The sequence below is a fragment of the Falco cherrug genome, chromosome Z, assembly GCF_023634085.1.
Source record: "Falco cherrug isolate bFalChe1 chromosome Z, bFalChe1.pri, whole genome shotgun sequence".
NCBI classification, from domain to species: Eukaryota; Metazoa; Chordata; class Aves; order Falconiformes; family Falconidae; genus Falco; species Falco cherrug.
Window position 1 is genome coordinate 10435558 of NC_073720.1, and position 22418 is coordinate 10457975.

At 58.0% G+C, this 22418-nt stretch overlaps 1 protein-coding gene across 1 annotated transcript; it reads right to left on the minus strand.

Moving 5' to 3' along the window:
- Positions 1 to 1889: 1889 nt before the first annotated feature.
- ARID3C (AT-rich interaction domain 3C) lies at positions 1890 to 22418 on the minus strand. The gene is made up of 7 exons (XM_055699654.1): positions 21956 to 22418; positions 9427 to 9499; positions 5503 to 5686; positions 5048 to 5292; positions 4472 to 4738; positions 4206 to 4295; positions 1890 to 3381 (listed from the first exon to the last, which is right to left on the minus strand). The coding sequence occupies exons 1-7, from the start codon at positions 22244 to 22246 to the stop codon at positions 3239 to 3241; spliced, it is 1293 nt and encodes a 430-aa protein (XP_055555629.1). The 5' UTR covers positions 22247 to 22418; the 3' UTR covers positions 1890 to 3238.

Consider the following 22418-nt stretch of genomic DNA (forward strand, 5'->3'; position numbering starts at 1 on the left):
TCCTGGGACTCAGGCACTGGGGGGGTTTGGGATTGGCAGACATCCACCACTTAGAGTCCCATCCATCCTGTGAGACTTGGAACACAGCTGAAGCCACAGCACTGGCTGCCCATAGCCCAGCACAGTGCACAGTGAATTTGGCCCCCACTCCTTGCAGCTGAGAGGAGGCCGTCGACCCTATCCCCATCCCTGGAGCCTGTAGTCACACACTGATGCCACAGCCACGGGTCCCCAGCCCAATACTGAGGCCAGATCCATCGTTCTTCCTGCTAGGCTGGATCATTCCCGCATTCTCAGTCTCCTCCCTCCTGCTCAATTACAGTCCCTGTGGGACATGGGAAGTGGGCATCAATCAGGGCTGGTTACTCAGGTGACAGCAGCTGTGTCCCCGAGCCCCCCAGGGAGCATGGCAGCACACATTACCCCCTGAGCTGCATAATGAGTGGGGATGAGGCCAGCATGCGCCCTCCTGGCTCCCTGGGGCCCTGGCGCTCGATGAGCTGTGGCTGGCGCTGCCCGGCAGTGACAGGGTACACAAGACCCCAATTAAGGCTGCATCGATCCCACTCCAGCTCTGTCTGGTGGGCTGTGCTGGGCTGTGCTATGGCTGTGGGATTTCTGTGCCAGGGCTTGGCTGTCTTGCACCCCGGCGCCCCTACCCCAGAGCAAACACCCTGGGGCCATCTTTCAGCCAGGGGCACACAGAGACAAGCACACACACAGGGGGAACCCCACCGCAGCCCGGGGCACCCGCTTATACGGACTTGCACAGGCAGAGGAAACCTTTCCGCAGCCTGGTACGCGCAAACACGCACCCCCCGTGTCCCCAACCCCCAACGTGTCCCCGTCGTGTTGCCCTGCCCGGGGGCGGGGCGCTGCAGCACCCCGGACAGCGCCCGCGCCGCCCAGCCGGGCCCGAGGCTGCGGTCCGGCGCTGTCCCTGCGGGTACTGGGGGTGTCCCCGGGGCGTGGGGCTGCCGCCAGGGACGACCCCTGAGACAAGACCTTCTGTCCCCTTCGGTGCCAGGGACCTCGCTGCATGGGTGCCGGCGTGGGCCTGTCCTCACGGCAGCCGTTGGCAGGGGTGTCTGTCGCCATGGGAGCTCCCTGTAGCCTCCTCGTACATATGGATGGCTGCATGTGTATGCAAGTACGTGTGCATGCGTGAGCATGTCCACTCGTACACATATGTGCGAGTGTGACTGTGTGTAAGCGTGCATGCCACTGAGTTTGTGCGAGGGAGCACAAGTAATCTGCGTGTACAAGTGTGGTAACTTACCTGCCTGCGTGCCTCCGTGCTTTCCCATATGCACCTATGCATATTCACATGTGCACCTGTGAGCATCCATGAATGTGCTTGCATCTCCCAACTCCAGCTGGGTCACCCGTGCCCTCTGTGAGTGCAGCCCAGATGCCAGGCTGTCCCAGCACTGCTTGCATTTCACCTGGTGCAACCTCACAGCCCCACCGCCATGGCCTTAGGAATCCCACAGCCATGCTCCTTACCTGGCACAGGCAGCCTAACGGCATCCCCACCCATGGGTGAGCTGCCACTGGGTAGCTTGTGGGGCCGAGGAGACCCACAGCCTGGCTGGCAGGGCTGGAGCTGATGCTCAGTCTGATCCAGCCCATGCTTGAGGGCTCTGGTGGGTGCAAGGCACCTGTTTGCAACTCAGAGCCCCCAGAAACTAAGTCAACCCTGTGCCGGAGGTGAAGGCGAGGCAGGCTGTGAGATCTCAGGCACTACAGCTGCTACCACAGGGTGTCACAGGCTGTGGTGTCCTGCCCTCCCCAAACTGTCCCCAGCCTGGGCACTGGAGCCTGGCAGGTGGCACCATGTCACGCATACAACTCTCAACACTGGTTTGGTTTAGCAGTAAAATTTTATTTTAGACATAAAAGAGTTGTGCGGCTGCCGTTGGAGCGCTGAGGGAGCCAGCAGCACTGAGGCCCAGACTCTCAGACTGAAGCAGAGCTGAGTGTTGCTCCATGCTTGCCTGCTTTGGCACCCAGGAGTGCATGCAGATGCAGAAGGCACCCACCTGACCTCAACGAGGTAGCTCTGAATGCCCTCAGTTTCCCTGCTGGCTGGGGACACCAGTGTCCAGGTGGTCTTTAGCAGTAGGAAGCACTGCTGGGCTTTCATTTTCCTTTCCTCTTTCACATCCTTTTCCTTTGCCCTGTCTTCTTCCTTTTTCCTTTGTGCTTTCTCGTCCAGTCAAGCCCGGTCTGGTCTGGTCTAGTCTCCCCCAACAAGCTCCTCCAAGTGCACAAGCAATCCCCGCTCCTATATCAAGGCCCACCCTCCACCCCCACCCCTATAAGCTCCATCCCCACCTAAAAAGCTGTCACACCTCACTCACCATTTTCCCCATTATCTGCCCGCAGGATGATCTCTCTGAGTTAAGGACCAGGTGGTTGAGATGCCACCACCCTGGGGTGCCCAGGGGGCACCCAAGACCCTGGGGGGATGTCTCAGGGCAGGGGAAGCAAGCCCAGGCAGTGCACGAGGGCTGCCTAGGGGGGGGTCAGCAGTGGGTAGGGAGTGAAGTATGTAGGGGATGCAGTGTATAGGGGCTACAGTTTATGGGGGCTGCAGTGCAAAGAGACTGCACTGTTTGCACAGGTGACATCATGTGGGCACCAAGTTGTATATAGGAGATACAATATGTGCATTAGAGAAGCATATGGGGGATGTGGTAGGTAGGGGAGGCAGCTGACACATCAAAAGTGTTTAAAAGGAAGTGTATAGTGTAAATGTGCATAGAGACGTGTATAGGGGTGAAAATACTTAAGAGATGCACTGTGCACACTGAGTTGCATATTGAACAGGAAGGATGCAGTCTAGCACTGGGGTGTATATAGGGGCTGTGGTACATGCATTGGGGTGGCTATAGGAGCTGCAGTGTGTAGGGGATGCAATAAATGAAGCCCAGGGGTACCCCAGGCAGCATGGCAGGCAGGAACTGTGTGGGAGGGGGTCACTGGGGGGTAGTGCCTGGGAAAGAAGGTGCATGTGTGGGATGGCACACGCAGAGAAGGGGCCCCATATGCAGTGCTAAGGGACAGAAGGGCCCACATGGGTGCTCACAGCTTTGCACAGAGAAGGCTCAGTATTGCAGCAAGAGGCACCTTTGGGTCTGCTATCTCACCTTGCTGGCCCAGCTGGGTCCCACAGCTCAGGCCCCCAGGACCCTGGAACCCCCAGCTGCTTTCAGGGGTGGAGGGCGCAACTCCCTTACAGCGAGGTGCTGGCGGGAGGGCAGCTGTGCAAGTGGGCTTGGAGCAGTGGGTTTGGAGCAGGCACAGGTTTTGGCCAGCTGTTGGTGCTCTCTCCATCGGGTATCAGTGGGGCCGGGGGCTCCTGGGCAGACAGGACACCTGAGAAGCAAAAGTAAGGGGGTTAGGGCAAGCCCAGGGTTGGCAGCTCTGCTTGCCTGGCCCCCAGCATGCTGGCTTGGGAGGGTGGGACTAGCACCCCTCGGGGCTCCAGCACCCCCTATCACCTCTGGTGCTTTCCCCAGCCCAGCCACCCTCACCAACATGGAGCAGTCCATGGGGTGGCCCAGGACTGTTTGGCTGGTGGTCCCATATGCTGGTTAGCCCTGACCTTTCCAGCTCATTAAATATTTAAGTCCTAAAGGAAAAGCCATCAGTTTTATTTGGGGCTGTCTCAGCAGGGCAGGCAGGTAGCTGGGGGGCACGGGATGAACTGCTTAGCCAGGTAGGTGCGTATCAGCATCCCAAAGAAGCCTCTGCTCCAGCAAAGCACCCAAACATCCTTCCCTGCATCCACTACCATGCTTTGCAACCAGCCAGCCCCACAACCAGCCAGAGATCCTCTAGGCACACAAGCATCAGGGTGAACCCAAATCCAAGCCCTGCCTGCAGGACACCGTGGTGGGGGATAACTCCAGGTGCGCTTTTGCCCTTCTCAGCCCAAGTCCACCCATCTGTCTGTCTGTCCATCCATCTATCCATCACCTACTTTGGCCCTTCATTGCTAGTCCTTGCTGGGGGCCAATTTCCCTCCTCACTGACCCCCTCCTTCTTCTGCCCCATCTCTCCAGGCCCTGACACTTCATTATGATGGATTTTATAGTAAAGACATCAGATTGAAGGAAGGACTTCCTGGCCAGGCAGTGGCTATAAGTTATTGGATTTCCCAGCTGCAATTACATGGGCCAAGCGGCCCTTCTATTTACCTGTGTAGACAACTCCATTTATATCTATTGACATGTTGATACTGCTAATGCTGTTGGTGGACAGGTTCGATGCGGTCTCCTGTCTGTCATCTGGGGAAAGGAAATAACAATATGAGTGTTAAGAGAAACAGAAACAAGAATGCCTAAGAGAGAGAAGCGGGGCACCAGCCTCTATGGGTATCCATGCTTCCCCTCCAGCTCCTGCTGCTCCCTCCTGGGGTGTTAAGGGATGGGGTGACCCAAGCTGAGGTGTTGCATCTTGCTACCTTGGTTGGAGATCTTGATGTTCATGGGAAACTGGGAGGCCATGCCCAGGAGATTCTGCTGCAGCACATGTTGCATCAGCCTCTGCTGCTCCTCTGCTAGCAGGGCCATCTTCTTCTCTGGGGGCTCGCTCATCTCCATCTTCTCTTGCAGCTGGTCCAGTGCCACTGCCTGTGAGGCAGCTGCTTGGGCCACTGACAGATGGTGACTGGGCAGTTCTACTGGGATAGCAAAGTGTCCTGGCACTGCTGCTGCCAGCATGCTATTCTCTGCAATGACCAAAAGACCTCAGCATGTTCCCCCACTGCCGCCCCGTCTCACCATCCCCAGCAGTGCCACCTCCATCCCACTAGTATGCAGCAGGGTAGGCCACCAGCCCCAGTATCTGGGCTTGGTCCTCCTCCAAAGCCAAGAGAAATAAACCTTTCTCAGTCCCAGAGAAGGACTAAAACCCCAAATTTTTTCCCATATGCCCCAAGTAAAAAGTGCAAGAGCAGACAGAGGACATCTCTGCTGCCAGAGTAGTGTCTATCCCCAGGGAGAGTGCCCACTGCAGGGCAGATGTGGTCCTCACCCACCTTGTTTAACAGTGTGCATTTGGCCAAACTGATTGCAGTTGTGCGTGGTGATGCCAAGAGATGGCAGAGGCATCCTGTGGGAGCCCAGAAGTGCTGGGGTGTTGGATGGCGTGTAGCTGTAGACTGTTGTGCCAAAAGTCTGCCTCCGGCTTTCCCGACGGTTGCTGTCAATGGCAGCTTGGAGCTGCCTGGGAGAGCTGAGCGCCCGCTTCTCACATTCATAGGGATACAGGTACTTCATGTATCTGCACGGGGAGAGAGCCCAGGTAAGATCCAGCATCATGCACCTCCCAGCCAGCCCTGTGCCGAGTGGGGATGGAACCTGGGAAGGGGCAAAGCCCTCCATCCTCTTTTGGGGTACCCCATGCCAGACCCCACTCAGGGCTCTGGGGCATCCAAGCCAGCGGGTGCCCCAGGGCAATGCCCACCACCCACCACCACTGACAGGTGCTCACTGCGTGCGGAGGGTGAAGGCAGCACTGGTGATGGAGGTAGGCAGGTTGAGGCCCTTGGTGATGTCCCGCCAGATCTTCTTGTTGATGACTTCAACTAGGCCACCCTTGTCTGTCACAAGTTGGTACAATGTGTACAGGTCCAGCACTTGCTTGGCCATGATGGGGATGCGGTTCACGGGTGTCCCTTCCAGTTGCACACAGGAGAGACAAAAGGGTGTGGGGTGAGCCCATGGGGACCCTCACTCCCTGGTGACAGAGCCCCCACCTTATCCCCACTGCCACTGCAGGTACTGGCTACCCCACAAGGGCAGATGTGTCTCTGTGCCTGGCTGAGCACCTACAGGTACAGGGGGTGCAGGCAGGACCCCAGGGTGCCTGGGAGAGTGGCACTGTGCCCCTGGGCAGGGCAGACCCCAGCATGCTGGCACAGGGTTGACATCAATGGAGCTGTCAGTGGAGCTGAGTACAGTCTCAGCTGGCATGTGGGAGCACAGCGGGATGGCCAACATGCCTCCTTCAGAGCCCCTTAGAGAGAGTTGTCCCCCCACAACTCTTAGATTTCCCTGTAGAGCATCTCCCCACAAAATCTCTCAGAGCATCCTAGAAGGACTCTGTCTGTAACCCCCTTTCAGAGTCTCATAAAGACAGATACCATCTAAAATTCATAAAGGGACACCCCCCATAACCCTTCTGGAGGGACTCAACCTACAACCTGCCCATAGAGAGGTCTCTTAAAAATCCCCCTCTGAGGCCCATAGAGAGGGACTCCCCAAGAGTCCTTGGAAAGACTCACCACCAGATCCCCCCCAGCAGCCCCCTGACTGCTTAAAGAGCCCCACCTCAAGAGGCCTGACCCCAAATCTCCTTCAGGTGCCCTCAGTAGAGACCCTGACCCTTGGTCCCCCAGCATCACCCCCTCCCTCCCCAAGGCCACAGGGCAAGAGGACATGGAGTCATCAGGGCTCTGTGAGCCCAGCATGGTCCCCACAGCTACTGGGTTGGGTTACAACCCCCTTCCCACTTTCCTAGCACCCCCAAATAGCCCCACAGTCTTGCTCTGCCCCGCAGCACCTCAGGGCAATAGTCCGGATAGTGGCTGAGGGCTGCAGCAGACCAGAGAAAGGATCAGCATCCCTTCCCACCCCATCCCGTTCTGCCCCATCCCACCCCATATTTATTCCTCCTGTGGGGTGGCGGGGCATAGGCAGTATCGGAAAGCCATCCATTTGGCTGTGGGAGGCTGTCACAGCCACGCTTCACCCCCCAAACGAAGCTGTCACTCACCGCCATCCTCTAGCATCCCTAATTTATGGCCCCGATATTGGCTTGGCTTCTTCACATAAGCCTGAAAAATGAGCTCTTTTTATTCCTTTACTGAGTTCATTTAACTTTTTTTTTGTGTGTCTGTGTTGTTCGCCCAGTCAGGAAGGGGGAGAGGAGTTTATCCTCCTGGGAAAAAGGCAGAGACACTGACTGGATATCTGCTGGCAGTCCCTCCCCAGCCCTGCCTGGGGAGCGCTGGCACCAGCCCCATCACCTCGGGAGGGTCTGATTTGAGGGCACCCCATCACCCTAACATGCCAATGAGTTTGTAGTGTCTCAGCCCTTATCAATGGCCCATGGACTTCTTTTCTCTTCCCCCCTCCCCAGCCATGGTGGCTAACGAAAGCAGCTCACCATTAATCTTGGGGCTGTGCAGGGCAGGCGACCAGTGCCCGTCCCACTGACAAAGGGACCTGTCTGCGTTCCCGCAGAGTGATGGCCCAGGCCCTGGCTACGGTGAGCACAAAAGCCAGGGAGGTGATGCAGCCATTGTGGTGTTGCAATTAGCTCCTTGATTGATTAATGATCCTGTGTTATCAGCAGAGCCCTCCTCTTGGTGGGGAGATGGGGAGCCCTGCAGGCACCCAATGAGCAAATACAGAAATAGTCCCCCTGTGTCCCAGCTCAGCAATTTTGGGGTGCTATAGAGGTTGGGGCATGGGGATGAGGTGCCCAACTGCCTGTACCCCATGTCTGATGGAGGTGATGGTACCACACCCCCAAGCCACTGGGGCCAGGTGTCCCTGCCTTGAGACATGGGGTCCCTGATGTCTGCCCCATCGGGGCTGTTCCCAACCCGTTTTCCAGCCACACCAGTTTTCCACCCTGCTGACAAACACCAGTGCCAAAACTGCTCTGACAGACAGCAGGGGGGACACCACCCCTTTCATTAGGGCTCACCCTGTAGGAATCAATCCCCCTGGCCCAATGCCACCTTGGGGACACAACCCAGGGGTTGCAGCCCTCTGGCCATGCACCCCTGGGCACCCCAGCAGCACCCTGGCTCATGGGTACCACTTCTGAGACAGCCCCTGATGACCCCCAGGATACTGTCCCTGCCTGGCAGCCCCTCTGTTCCCTTCCTCTTTGCTAGCCAGCTCCAAAATCCCCCACTCCTCCAACAGGTGCATGCACACCCCCACCCGCACAGCCCCACTTGCACCCACACTCCTGCCTGCCCTCCTCGGGGGGATGCCACCCGCTCAGAGATGGCATGGGATGGAGGGGACAGAAGCAGGACAGCCGGACACAGAGGGATGAGAAGCAGCATTAGCACGGAAGCATCGGGCTCCCTCCCTCCTCCCAGCACCACCAGGCACTTTCTTAATTAGCCCCGGCCCCAATGGTGAGGGACTTAATTAGCTCTGGAGAGAGAGATAATGAAGCCACAGAACAGCCCATGAATCTTGTGGCTGATGGATGCTGGGGGGCTGAGGCAGCACTGATGCTCCCACTCACTCCCTGCAGCCCTGCACCAAGACCAGAGGGACCGAGGGGCACCCATGGGGTGGTATCCAGCTCCCCCTGCCTCCAGCCAGGCTCCAGCATGACCCCCACAGCTGTGCCAGCCACCTGCAGCACAGCCCTGAATGAAATAGATGTGTGGGGTCTCAGCCCAACACAGAAGTCAACGGCTGCTGCCCTACAGGCAGATGGATACCCTCACCACCCTTCCCACAGGCATGGCTGGGGGGCAACCGCCGCTTTCTGCCCACCCTTGCCCCATACACGGCCACCCCCACTGCTCCCATACCCCCCCCTAGCCTTCCCCTGTTAATTAGCTTGGCATTAACCTCTGCCTGGGGTTTACTGGCTATTGAGCGGCATGTTCATTAATCCACACACCAGCAAAAGGCTCTAATTAATACAGCCAGCCACACGCCCGCGCTCGGCAACTTTTAATTGTCGCAGGCCCGGCCAGGGAGGGCGAAGGTTAAAGCATTTATCGAGTCCCTGGGAGCCAGCTTGCCCCCCCCCCCCCATGCCAATAGCAAAGATTTCCAATACTGCTGGGCCTGCTGGCGAGCTCTTAACCCCTGGGTGCCCGGCGCTGCCCAGGCCACTGACCCCACTGCTGCAGCATCATGGGCATCGCTAAGAGGTGCCAGTATGGGCATCCTCGCTGGCCACTGCTAATGGGGAGCCCAAACAATCATTGCTAAAGGGGCATGCCAAGGGCACCCCCAGCAGGCACCACTAAAAGGCACTGCAAACGGGCACCTGCTAATGGGCACTGTTAATGGGTGTAGCTAACAGTTGTCACAAGGAGATATGCTAGCAGCATCCGCACAGGCACTGCCAGTGGGTATCCCTGCTGGGCATTGCCAACAGGAATCATCAGCAACTGTGGCCACCAAACCCAGCTGGAGGGGTGCAGCAGCAAGAAAGCACCCTGCGGGGTTTTGCCTGTGGTGATGGAGGCACATCTGCTGGGTGAGTTTTTACGCGTGTGTGTACAGGAGATGGGGGCAGCAGGCACTGCGGGACCTGCCTGAGGTGGCCACAGAGCAGCCTGGAGCCTGAATGGACCACACTTTGAGGCCCTCCTAGGCAGCTGTGGCAGGGGTGCCAGTGCTGCCCACCCCAGCCACACATCTTTACCTCTCTTCTGCATGAATCCAAAGAGGTCATCCAGGAACTCCTTGCGTTTCGGATCCTGGTCCAGTTCATAGAGCTGGGGGAGGGAGAGAGAAGGGTCAGTGCTGCTGGCACATGTGGGTACACGAGGCAGAGGGGACAGTGCCAGGGGCAGCTCTGTGCCTGTGCCAGGACCCGGCATCACCCCTGGCCCACATGCCTGCTCTGCCAGCAACAAGAGGCTGTCCCTGAACCATGGACAGGATCTGCCAGACGCACCCTCTGTGCTGGCAGTGCTGGGCTGTCCTTGTGCCTGGGGCCCAGTGTGGGCTGCCTGCACACCACTGACTATTTTGCACCGTTGCGTCAGAGATGCTGCATCTTTTCCTGAGTTTCCCTTGCCCTTCACCTTCCTAGGTAGAGGCATGACAGTGTTTCAGCCCAGGAAGATGATGGCAATGTAGACAGGACAGCAGCAAATCCCAGGCCCCTGGGCAGGTCCCTGGGACATGCATCTGCTCAGCAGAGATGCTAGTCCTGTCCTGGGGCAGGGCAAGCTGGCAGGGCCACAGTGCTGGGTGCCAGCAAGGGAGCTGCAAGCACTGGGGCTGCCCCACTCAGCTGGGGTGACGGGGCTGTCAGTAACCTGATAAGCAATGGCCTGAGCTCTGTCATCACAGGACGGAGCCTGACCAAGAGCCAAGGATGGCGTGAAGCACCTCTGCAAAGGGAAATGGTGCCAAACCCTCCTCCCTCACCTAAACATGGTGACCCCAAAGCCATCTCCCCTGGTCAGGCAGGAGGATCCCAAATCCATCTTACTCAGCTGTGCATGGGGACCAGGGGTGGGAGCACAGCAGTGACACATCCCTGCAAGGCACAAGGACTTCCCACAGTATGTATGTGTGCAAAACCAGTTGTGTGTGCACCATGTGCAAGTGCACAAGCACGAAACTGCAAGTGCAGCACTGTGCGTGCAGCAGCACTGGTGTTCAAGCATCATGGCAAGTTTGTGGGTGCACTGATGCCTGTGCAAGCCAGCGAGCATACACATGGTTGTGCAGACCCACACATACAGCTGTGAGGACACTTACATGTGTTGGATGGATGCAGATCCGGATGCATGGACACAACCCCCCAGGCTGAGCTGTCGGACAGCATTGGGAAAGTGGGTGCAGCCCCAGCACCGGCTCCGTGTGAAAGCCAGGGCTTGCCTGATTCCAGCACAGCGCCTGGGTGACCGTGACAAATTGGAGCCAGCCAGATCGATGGCCCAGCAGTAAAAGTCAGAGCACATGAAGGAAAAATTAGCACCAATCGAAGGCGCTATAGACACCAATTCCTCCCAGCAAGCCCGGCAAGAATTTAAAGCCATTGAAAAGAAACAAAACTCAGCAGTCCAGGAATAGATTTCCAAAACATATACAAAGAAATGCAAGCTGGAAAACAAAGTCAGGCACAAAGCAGAGTCGTTTAATAAACAATTGTGCTGGGAAAGGCCATTAAAAAACAAAAGAAATAGAGCACTCCCCTGCTCCACACAGCACATCTTTCATGGGACAGATAAAGGGAGCTGTGCTGTGGGATGTCAGCCTGCAGGGACATGATAATGGGGGATGGGAGTATGCAGGGATGTGAATACAGGGACTTGGGGACATGGAGATGTGAGGATGCAGGGATGGGGCGACATGGAGATGTGGGGATGCAGTGATGGGGGGACAGGGGGACACACAGGGATGCAGTTATGCAGGGATACTCCTACAGACACCCCATGGTTCCCATCCTTGGGCAGACACATCTGAAGACAGTCCCTCATCTAACCCATGAGTGCCAGGTGCCTGCCCTTTGTCTAACAGGTGGGTGCTAACTGCCCATCCCTAACCTAGTCTATGGGTGCTACTGCCAGTCTCCCACCACACCTACAGGCACTGACTGCCTGGCTCCCAGCTGTTCCATGCTGCTCCATCCCTGGCCCCTTCCTTGACCTCTGGGTGTCACTTACCATCCTGTCTTTACAGCAGGGTGCTCTCGGGGTACCCTCAGCCCTCAGTGCCAGCACCGTGCCCCTCCCCTCCATCGTGGTGCTCCCTGCCCTACTCTGTGCCCCCTCCCCATTGCCGGCCCTTTCCCAGGAGCTCCTCAATCGGCACAGAGCTCCAGGGGGCTGCTTTGATTTCTGTGCAGGAAAGGCTGTGTGAGCCAGGCTTTGCCTGAATTTCCCTGCCTGCAGCAGGGCTCTGGCTTCCACTGCTCCACACTGAGCCTGTTTCCACCCACTGTGATCTCCTGGCTTGTCAAAGCAAACCCCCCAAACCAGGAACCTGGGGTCAACCCAGCGGGTGGGCTTCTGCACCCATACCTCTGCTGGGCCCCTGGATGTCACTTGTGTTTCTCTTCCCACCAAGGCGGGCAGGATCCCACCTAGCACATGCTGCCACTGCTTCCAGCCCTCAAAACAGGTGCGACCTCCACGTGCTAGGACCTATTTTTCCACTACTTATTAACCTCTAACCTTTCATCTGTGTGGCACCAGGATGCAAAGACACATTACATCAAACAGGGAGCAAAGGTCAGCTTTTAAGCGGAGATGAGAGAAAAGCTGAGTAACAGAGGACCAGCTGGTACGGCCCTTGGCTGGGCTGGGGATGCACCCAGCTTCCCATGAGATTTAAGGATGCTCAGACTGGAGAGGAGGTGGTTTGCGGTGCTGATGGGGGGTGGGCTGGGTCCAAGTCAAGGCTGTCTATGTGATGCAGGCATCACAGGTTCACAGGAGTGGCACAGGGGTGCCATGGGTGGTGGCACAGGTGGTGGTCTGCCACAGCCTCCAGGCAAGGAGGGACCTCTAGATAGCCACAGACCTGAGGAAGAAGCCAACTCCATCCCTTACAGAGGGTTCTGGGCCCTGCCACTCACCCTGCTCCTCCTGCTGCAGTGTGGGCACCGTGGTCTAAGAGGTAGATCACAACCCTCCAGGGTCACACACAGTCCCTGGGGGATGGACGGACATGCCTCACATGGGTGTATACAACCCCACACAGGCTGACACAACCCTGCACAGGTGTGCACAAGCCTATGCAAGCATGTACAACACTACATGGGTATGCACAATCCCACATGAGCGTGCACCACCTCGCGTGGATACACGTGACCCCACATGAATGTGCACAACCCCTCATGGGCATGCACAACTCCACACAAGTCTGTACACAGCCCTGTACATGCACACACATTCCCCCCGGGGCCACACAGAAGCTTGCATGGGCACATACAACCCTGCACAAGCATGCACAACCCTGTATGGGTACACAGAACATCACATGAGTGCGCACAACTTTGTACATGCACACACAACCCGCACAGGCACAAATCCATACACAGGCACATACAACCATGTCGAGGTGTGCACAGCCTCCTGTGGGCATGCACAACCTCAGGTGAGCCTTCCACGGTGGCACACAACTCTGCACAAGTACCCATAACCCCATGTTGTGTACACACAGCCCTGCACAGGTGCACACACACACCAGATGTGTACGCACAACTGTAGACAGGCACTCACAACCCCATAAATGTATGCACAATCCCACACAAACTAGCACAGCCCCAGACTGGGAATGCACAACCCTAGACTGGAACACACAACAGCAGAAGAGCATGCACAGCTCTGACAGGTGTGCACAGCTCCAGCCAGGTGGCCACACACAAACCCAGTCAGGCATGCACAGCCCAGACCAGCACACCTCGACCCGGGATAGACACTCCCCACCCCGCAGGGACACACACCACCCCAGAGCATCCCCCCACGGTGCACCTTGGAGCAGTCAGGCAGGCCTTGCCCAGGGGCAGTTGTGCAACACAAGTGGTAGCTGCTGCTTGTGGTGACCTATGAGCAAGGACCCTTTTAATCGTGTTTGTATTGATATAATTAGTAACTCATTTAACGCCATCGATGTAACTATATTCCTCTATAAACAGAAGTATTAAACTGTCAAGCCTGGGGATCAATATCCTGCCAGTGTGCAGCACAGCTCTGGTCTGCTGACCTCAGGGACCCCAAACATAGTGCTTGGTCCCCTCCAGAAGCCGTGGCACCCCCAACGCCATCCCACCTCCACATGCCACCACTGCTCAGGTGCTGGTGCAGGACCAGAGCAGGGTGTCCTCATCCCTGCCCCACCCTGGGTGCAGATCCGGGGACCCTGCTCCCTCCCATCATCCCATTGCCATGGCGACGTCTTTATTCCTTAAGGGATGGGGATAACTGGGCTTGTCAGGCAGGTTAAAGGTCAGCGGGTCGAACACGGTTTATTAAAGGGACATGAATAAACCTTGTGCCTCCCCCTTCTCCTCACTGTGATTAAATAACATCATTAGCACCTCCCACTCAGCTAGCGGATGCCTTGCCCAGAGCTGGGGGAGCTTGTAGGGCTGGAATTGGGGTCCCTGGCACCCCTTAGCCCAGCTGGTCCCCTAGACAGAGCAGTGAGGCAGTGAGGTGCTAAGCCATCCTCCAGGCATCTCCGGGCTGCCCTGCCCCAGAAAGCCCCTCCAACAGTTCCCCCCCAGGGCCCTGCTACCAAGGCAAGCGATCGCAGCTGGACCTCCCACAGCCCCTGCTCAAGCTGCCACCTCCTGCTGGCAGCAAAGGCTTAGATCGGCAACCAGGATTTAATCCACTTAATATGAGCTGTATTGATCCCGGACCCTGCTCGGCTCCCCCCTGCCTTGCATCCACCCCCCCCAACAGTGAGCCACTTAATATGCACCACATTGATTAGCCGCATTGCTAATTTTTCCATCTGGTTGCTGTTCACGCAGGGAGCTCAGGTAACACTGCTCTCCATGCTCCCCTCAAGCCCCCCAGGGTGCAGCCCCATGCCACGGGTGGCTGACTGCTGACGGGCTATTTTGGAGTCCTTGCACCCCTCTGGGGCATCACTGCCACCTCTGAGCTGCGGGTCCGTGGCTCCTTCCCCAAGAAGATGGTGTACAGCCAGGCACCCTGCACTGGGGTGTCCTCCCCTGTCTCCTGATGGCATAGGGGGGACAGGAATGACAACAGTGCCTCAGTTTACCCTGCAGGCTTGCAACCACAGGAGCTGGCTATTCCCAGTTGATGCCCAGCCCTGTGCACACCGGGGTGCAGAGACCTCAACAGCATCCACCATCAGGGCCCCGCCAGCCCCCCAGTCCAGCCATGGGGCACACACAAAGGAGCTCAAGCTTGGGGGTGTGTGTCCCCCATCCCCAGTGTCAGAGATGGGGGGCAATTCACTCCCTGCTGGGCACAAACCACCCCCTGACCTTGCAAGCCACCGCTTGCCTCCTCCACCAGTCGTTAATAAGTTAATGGTTATGGGACGGCTTTGCTGGGACGCCGGCTGCATTCAAAGGTGCTGCTGGCTCTTGAGGGGGGGCCTGCTCCCCTGCTCCACAGCCCTGATGGGCATCAGGGTGCTTCCTTGCCCCAACATCCCCAGCCTCAGAGGTCACCCCACCTGCATGGCTGCACACCTCTGTCCAGAACCCTCTCCCGATATGGTGGCTCCCCCCAAAAAAACCTTCATCATGCTTAATATTTAACGGCACTTTATAGAGCAGCAGGTTTAATCAGCACTGATAATGCAGCAGATCCGGCAGGTCATTAAAACCCCCCTCCCTGCCGAAGCGGGCACTGCTACTCCAGGGAGAGCTGCCTGCTACAAACATTAACCCGTCTTCGCACAAGTTGAGGGACTGTTTGCTGGCAGTGCTGGCCTTGGGATGGCAGCCTCCCACCCACAGCCCAGACCTGGGATGAAGCAGGGGCTCACCGTGTCCCCAGCCTCCTCCTCACAACACATTTTGCAAGATGGGAAACTGAGGCACAGGGTGCTGGCACGGGTCCTGCAAGGGTTGGGGCCAGAGAAAACATCCTGCATGGTGCCATGGCAGGTACTATCTGTGACCCTGTTCCACTGATCCACATCCCTCTGTCTGGGCACTGTGACACAGGGCAATTTCAGGCTCCCAGCGATAGCGTGTACCCCACTATCAGCTCCTTGTTGTTCCTTTGATAATGTCTGACCATGGAGGGAGTCAACGAAGGTATTTGTTTGGGTTAACTTCCCCAGCCTGCTGGCACTTGCCAACCCACTGCTTCCCACTCTGACCTTGCTTTCCTCTCCATCCCTGCCTACCCCTCCATCCTTGTCCCCTCTTTGATTCCTCCTGTGGCGACAAGAGCCAGGGGAGCCCCCTCCAGCACCAGCACCCCAGGTGCTCCCTGAGGGGCATGCATGCAAGCATCTACTATACATGCATGGGTGTGCACACAGGGCATGTGCTTACCCATGTGGGGGTCTGTGCACGCACACAACTGCTGCAGAGCTGGCTGAGTATGGGGGTGCACACCTGGGTGGGCTGTGTGCATGCCTGGGTAATGCATTGTGTGCTCGGTGGCCCCCCTGTGCAGCTCTGGCCCCATTCCCTTCCTCTGGCAGCTTTGAAAGGATGATGGGGTAGGAAGGGCTGCTGGCCACCTTGTGCCAGCAATCCCAGCCCCCACCTTCACCTCCAGAAGAGCTGAATGCCTGAGCAGAAAGGGTGTTTAGGGCTGGTGCTCACTCCACCCCACCACCAGACACAGGACAGGAGTGCTGAATCCGAGGGATCCAAGACAGAGCAACCCTAAGCTGCAGCCTAGAGGGGAACACATCCCCACCAACCTGGGAAGCCCCAGTAGGTGCCCTGTGCCACAGGGGACAGGTCTCCACAGCCCCCATGTACAGAATGCTGCACGCTCACCCTTTGCATGCTCATACCCCCAGCACACCGCCACTCACACAATCACACAGCCCCCAGCTTGCTCTGCAAATGCACCGTCATGTGCATGCTTCCCTTGTGCACAGTCATCCCCAGCCATGCTCTCCATGGGCAAACAGCCCCGCCACACACACTCACACAGGCCCCTATGTGTGCTCTCCCACTGCACACACAGCCCTCGCTGCTTGCAGATGTACCCCCTATACACTCTTCCCGTGCACACACACTCCTTGCGCACACACTCTCCCCATGCACACCCACACATCATGTGTACGCTCGTACACCCTCTATACACACGCACCATTTGCACACGCACCCTGTACACACTCACACATCCCCTACACGCTCTCTGTGCACATACACACCTGTTGTGCATGCTCATACATTCTCTACATACTCCCCCTATGCACACACCCCACCCATACATGTTCATGCATCCCCTATATTCATCCTCCTTGTGCACATATGCACACATCCTGTGCACACTCATGCAACCCCTACACTCACTTCCCCCTCACACCTTGTGCATGTGCCTGCATTCCCTATACACTCTCTCCCTTCTGCAGGCTCATGCACCCTCTATATACACTGCCCCCTATGCACACTTGCCCCAACATCACCTGAGCTCACTCCCACACCCCCACACAGTATGCTGGTGGGACCAGACCCCACTGCCCAGGGCCAGATCCTACCTCCCTACCAAAGCCCTGCCCAGCCCACTGCTGGCACGGGGGATTTACCTCCATTATTAACACAGTTAGTAGATCAACAGTCAGGAAGCAGATGCATCCTCCCCAAATTCCCCACTCACACCTGATTCTGAGGCAGCAGCTAGGGAGGGAGCCAGGGGAAGCTGTGGGGTGAGGGCTTATGCTGGTTCTCCTCTCCCACCCACAGTGCCTTTATCCTCAAACCCTTGATTAGTTTTTACACCTCCGTTTTGGAGGCCCCAATCCCAAGCCCTCAGGACACCCCTCCATCTGGGAGATGGTGTTTCAACAGCTGCTGAGGCTCTTGGCATCCCCCAGCCTGCAGCAGAGCTGCAGAGGGCCCTGGGGGACAGCAGGAGGGGAGCAGGGGAATGGCACCCACCAGGACTGCTCAGCACCATGGGCTGGGTCAAGTGGCACAGTGGCGGTCTTGGAGCAGGGCTCTGCCCCCAAACCTTGCCTCAAACACCAGTGGGTACATACTGCTTTGTATATGAAGACACTGGTCCATGCATGCACAGGAGTGCCCATACACCCTAGGACACTGCAAATGTCCTTATACAAACACACCGGTGTGTCCAGACACACATGGGCACACCATACACATGTGGGCACACACATGGTGCCATATACACCCCTACAAACACACACACACACACACAGAGATACGGGTTGATACACACTTGGCCACGTCCATATGCACCTGGGAACTCACAGAGACCCATAAGCACATACCAGCATTCACATGGGCCCATATACACTTGGGCACTTACCTAGATCCATACACACATTTAGGGTTTCCTAGGGACCCCTACACACACGGGCACTCAAATGGGCCCACACACATGCACCAGCACTCACATGGATCCAAGCACACATGGGCATACCCCTACACTTATATGGAACACTCATGTTGTTCCATATGCACACACATGGCCAGAGCACCTGTACATGCACTCCCAGCCGTACCCCAGCAGCACCCTGCTCCAGCCCTCTGCCTGTGCATTTGTGCTGGGCTGCTGGAGCTGCTGGAGCTGCTTCTGCCAGAGATCAGCGCACTGACCCTTGCAGCTGCCAACACCTCCCTGCTGCAGGTGGCCCCAGCCCCAGAGCAGAGCTCTGCCTGCAGATCTCTTGACAAGAAGCCTCCAAGCAACCCTGAACAGCAGCAAACACCACATGCATTGCCCGCCCCCGGTGTAATCAGAGACCTCTAATTTAGCTCTGAGAGCCCTTCAGTTGTTGCTGCCGCATCTGTGCTAAAGATGCACTGGAGATGGGGAGAGGGCTGGGGCAGGGAGACCACCTCCCTCTCCCTGGGGTACCCCTCCTGACCTGACGCCATTCCCTGGCAGGCACGGACAACAGCACAGGAGAAAGCAATGGGGACTGGAGATGGAGGCAGGAGAGCATGCACTACAGGCCCTCCCACCCCACTCTGCAATGACCCTGAAGCATGGGACGGAGAAGTCTGTGGCACAAGGCAGGCTGCCGCCAACTTGGAGCACTTTCCTTCAGGCTTTGAGATGTGAGCGCATGCATTCATGACCAGCGAGACCCACTAAATGCATATAAAGGACAGGTGGATGCAAGAGGCAACTGCAGGCATCAGGGACAGATGGGGCAGGAGCAGCACCATGGTGAGAGAAGGCACAACCACACCAGGGTTGGCCAAGGATGATGACAAACAGCTGCTGGCAAACTAACCATCCCCAAATTAACTGCTGAGCCTACCAGACATGCAAGAGTCTCCAAAGGGCTGGCTGGGGCTCATCCCACCCCAGCTGCTCCCAGGCAGGGAGAAGGAGCTCTGCAGCTGCAGAACTCTCTCACCTGCAAAGGGATGGGTTTGAATGCAGTGGCAGAGCCCTGGCAGGGAGGGCATCCTCCTGCCAGCAAACACTCGGCTGCTGGGGAGCTGGACACAAAACCTAGGTGTTTGAGACTCTCCTGCCCTGAGCCTTCCTGCAGTGCCACCGCTGGGAAGAGCTGGGGGATGGAGAGGGAAGCCTCAGGTTCTGGTGCTGCTGTTCTATCACTTGGAGGAAAACGGGGCTCTCATGCAGAAAGCTGAATTCCTGGGGCTTAGCTGGCACCAGCGATGCCAGGCTGTTTCCAGTGCCCTCCAAGGTAAATGTGTGATGCAGCACCACAGCATCACAACTTGGTGGCTTCCTTGTCCCCAGGGGAGGGGAGGTCAGGGGTAGCACATGGTCAGACCCTACTCAGTGCCCCCCACACAGAGACCGGGGCTGCCTCACAGTGCTGGGTGCGGGACACCTCCCGGACCTTTGCCCAGGTCTCTACCCATGTGGCCTTATCAAGTGTACATGGACCAGCACTGCGGACTGATGCAGGAGGCAGGGGTGAGGGGGGCTCACAACACTGTAAAACCAGAGCAGCCCTCCCAGATCAGAGCAAAGGTCCCACCCACACCCCCAGACTGGTGCCTTGGGAAACATATAAAGCCAAGACAAACACGTTCCTCCAAAATGCTCCTCTGGGTGAAGCGGTGTTTGCCTATTAACCCTCAGTGGGTGTTCCCCCTGCAATCTCATCCTCCGCTCCCATTTTTAGCACCACTGCACTGCATGGAAGGCCCCCCCCCAGCTGGTCCTGCACCAGCTTCCCAACACTATTCCTATCAGGGCCCACTTCTCGCCAGGGAAAAGTGGCCTCATGCCCCCACCCTCTCTGCAAACCAGCCTGGATCTGGTGGTACCCCCTTCACTTAGCTGCCCCCCCCCCGCCCCCCCCCCCCCCCCCCAGGTGGACGACAGCAAGGACAGACCCTGAGACCTGTCACAGGTGATGCCAGAAGTGCTGTGTTGGTATGGGACAACTTCAAGCAGGAGGTCCTAGTGGGAAACAGAGCTCCAGCCACCACAGCGTTGCTCCCTGGCTCCAGGACCCCCATGCCCACTGTGCCAGTGCCTCAGCAGCTTGCAAGCAGTCACATCCCGCCCTCCATGCTCCACAGCATCACAGACCCAGCCCCTGGGAAACCTCTGGAAGCCGGAGCACGGTCACCCTCCCCACTCAGCCCCTGCCCTGAGATCCAAGAACCTGTTCCCCAGGCTGGGCGAGACACAGCCCTGCAGTCTGGGGAGGGACCTGGGGTGGGGGGACGGGGACGCACAACCCTCCCAGGCAGGGCTACATCCCCTCCCACAGGGGAAGGACAGGAGTGACAGCCACCCTGCAGACCCCAGGGCAAGCCGCCAGCGCAGCCTGCCCCGGACTGCCATCCCCTGCACGGCAGCGCCACGCAAAGGCTGGGCAGGGCTGGTCCCCTCCAGCTCCTTCCCCCCCTCCCTGTCCCATCCCCTCCCTATAAGCCACCAGAGGCAATCGGGCACCCTGTCCCTGTGTGCCCAGGGGTACTGAACATAAAGGACACCCCGCTGTCCCCCGGACTGGCTGGGACATGCCAGCCAGTCCGGGGGACAGTGGGGAAACCCACCTGGTGGGTCTCTGGAGCAGGGATCCATCACCTTTCCAATCAGGGTTGGTGAAAAAAGAAAGCAAGCAAGGAAGGAGCCAGAGCTCACTCTCCCCTGCCCCAGCCTCCCCTGCCACCCACTCCCAGTGTTCGCACCGCACCGCTGCCTTTGCTCCAGCCCCTCACGGGGAGCGCGGGCAGCCCCGGCCGGGCACTGGGCATGGGGCTGGAGGATGAGAAATACCGGGGATGCTTTCTCTCCTTGCCTAGACCAGGGAGGGAGGAGCTGCTTCCCACCTCGTAGCTGACCCCAGGAACCGGACAGTCAGCCTTGTTCTGCTCAGCGGGGTGTAAAGTAACACTTCCCGGATGAGTTATTCAGCCTATGCAGCGTACCCACCCGGACCTCCCCAGGTTGCTTTCCAGGCAGCATCGGGCGCTGGCAGCCTCCCCAGGCATGGCTGCAAGACATGCTGCCCACAGTCTGCCTGCACCCGTACCTGCTGCCTCACAGGTAGCTGCCCAGGTGGGTGAGCCCTGGCCCCTCTGAATAACACCGAGCTGTGCAGCAGCATGGCCCCATGGCCCCCAAAAGTTGTGTCCCTGCTCCTGTCCCCATCCCCTCCTGCAGGAGCCACCGTGTATGAGCCCTTAAGTCCCCTTGTTGCACCGTTCGCTGAGCAGTGCCATCCTACAAAGCCACACACTAGCTGTACGGGGACATGTCTGCCTCCTCCGTCCCCTCACTGCATCCTCCCTGCCACCCATCCTGCCACCAGCATCAGTTTCCCCTGACAATGAACCCGAACACACATGAAGAGCAAATGCGACGCGGTGCTATGCAGTCCAGGCACACACTCATGCTCACACCTGCGCATGGAGCTGCACCTGCTGCATGCGAACCAGGGCTTGCACAACTCAGCACGGATGGGATCCACATGTCAAATACAGACAGAACTTTTCTCCACCCTACACAGAAGCCAAGTCCCCATGCCAGATCTCTGTGAAACAGGGGTCTCCTCTATGCCCAGCAAGAGTGAGGTGACAGGGTTGACACGCTGCTCCCTCCAGCCAATATAGGAAATCAATGAGTGGCACCAACCACTCACAATATGCCCCAGCCCTTGTGGAGACACAGGGGAGCTTGGTTCTGTGATCTACCAGCTCCTTGGGATAACCATGCATTGGAGCTCTTGCCCTTGTCTCTGCCTTCCATGGAGAGGGGCCACCCTGTTTTACCTGTTATGGAATGCACGGGGGACAGAGCTTGCAGGGGTCAGGGTGGGCACACGGGGATGCCTGGACACTGGGCACCCCGTCATGCTGCAGAGCCTGGGCACAGGCATACGGAACACTGAGGAGGTGGGGGACGTGAAGCAGGGGTGAGATGGAATTTGGCAGGGAGTCGGAGAGTATATCAGGATGCCTCTTGGGGTGGGATGGACACAAGGTTTGGAGGCAGTGGGGGGCATAAATGTCCATTCAGGGAAAGCTGAACCCCAAGCTTGGGGGGCTGCTGGGGACACCAGGGATACCCTCCTGGAGTGGCTGTTTCCAGGTGGTGTTGCCCCGGGGCGGCAGATGCCCTCCTTACCTGCTTGAACTGCTCCTCATAGGTCCACCCTTGGTGTGAGAGTGGCAGCAGGTCACGGGGCTTCCCTTTCTCCCTCTCGTCTTCCTCCTCTTCTTCCTCTTCTTCTTCTTCCCCCACAGCGACCGGCGGCAGGCACGGCCCGGGGGCCAGGAAGCACTGGGTGGTGGCAGGCGGCGGCAGCGAGTGGCAGCCGGGGCTGGGGCCGGGTTCGAGCTCGTCCTGGCGCCGTCGGAGACTGTCGTCGATGTTGCCGGCCAGGCGGTCAGCCTGCTGCTTCTGCAAGCTCGCCATCACGGCTGCCAGGCGCAGTCCCCCCCGCCGCCCTCGGGCCGCGCGGCGCAGTGGCCGGCTGCGGGCACGGGACACGGCCTTAACTCCGCCGCCGGAGGAGGAGGAGGGAGGGAAGCACCTTCGCCTCTCCCGCTCTCCACCCCTGCTCCCGCAGGCCCAGCCCAAAAGTTGG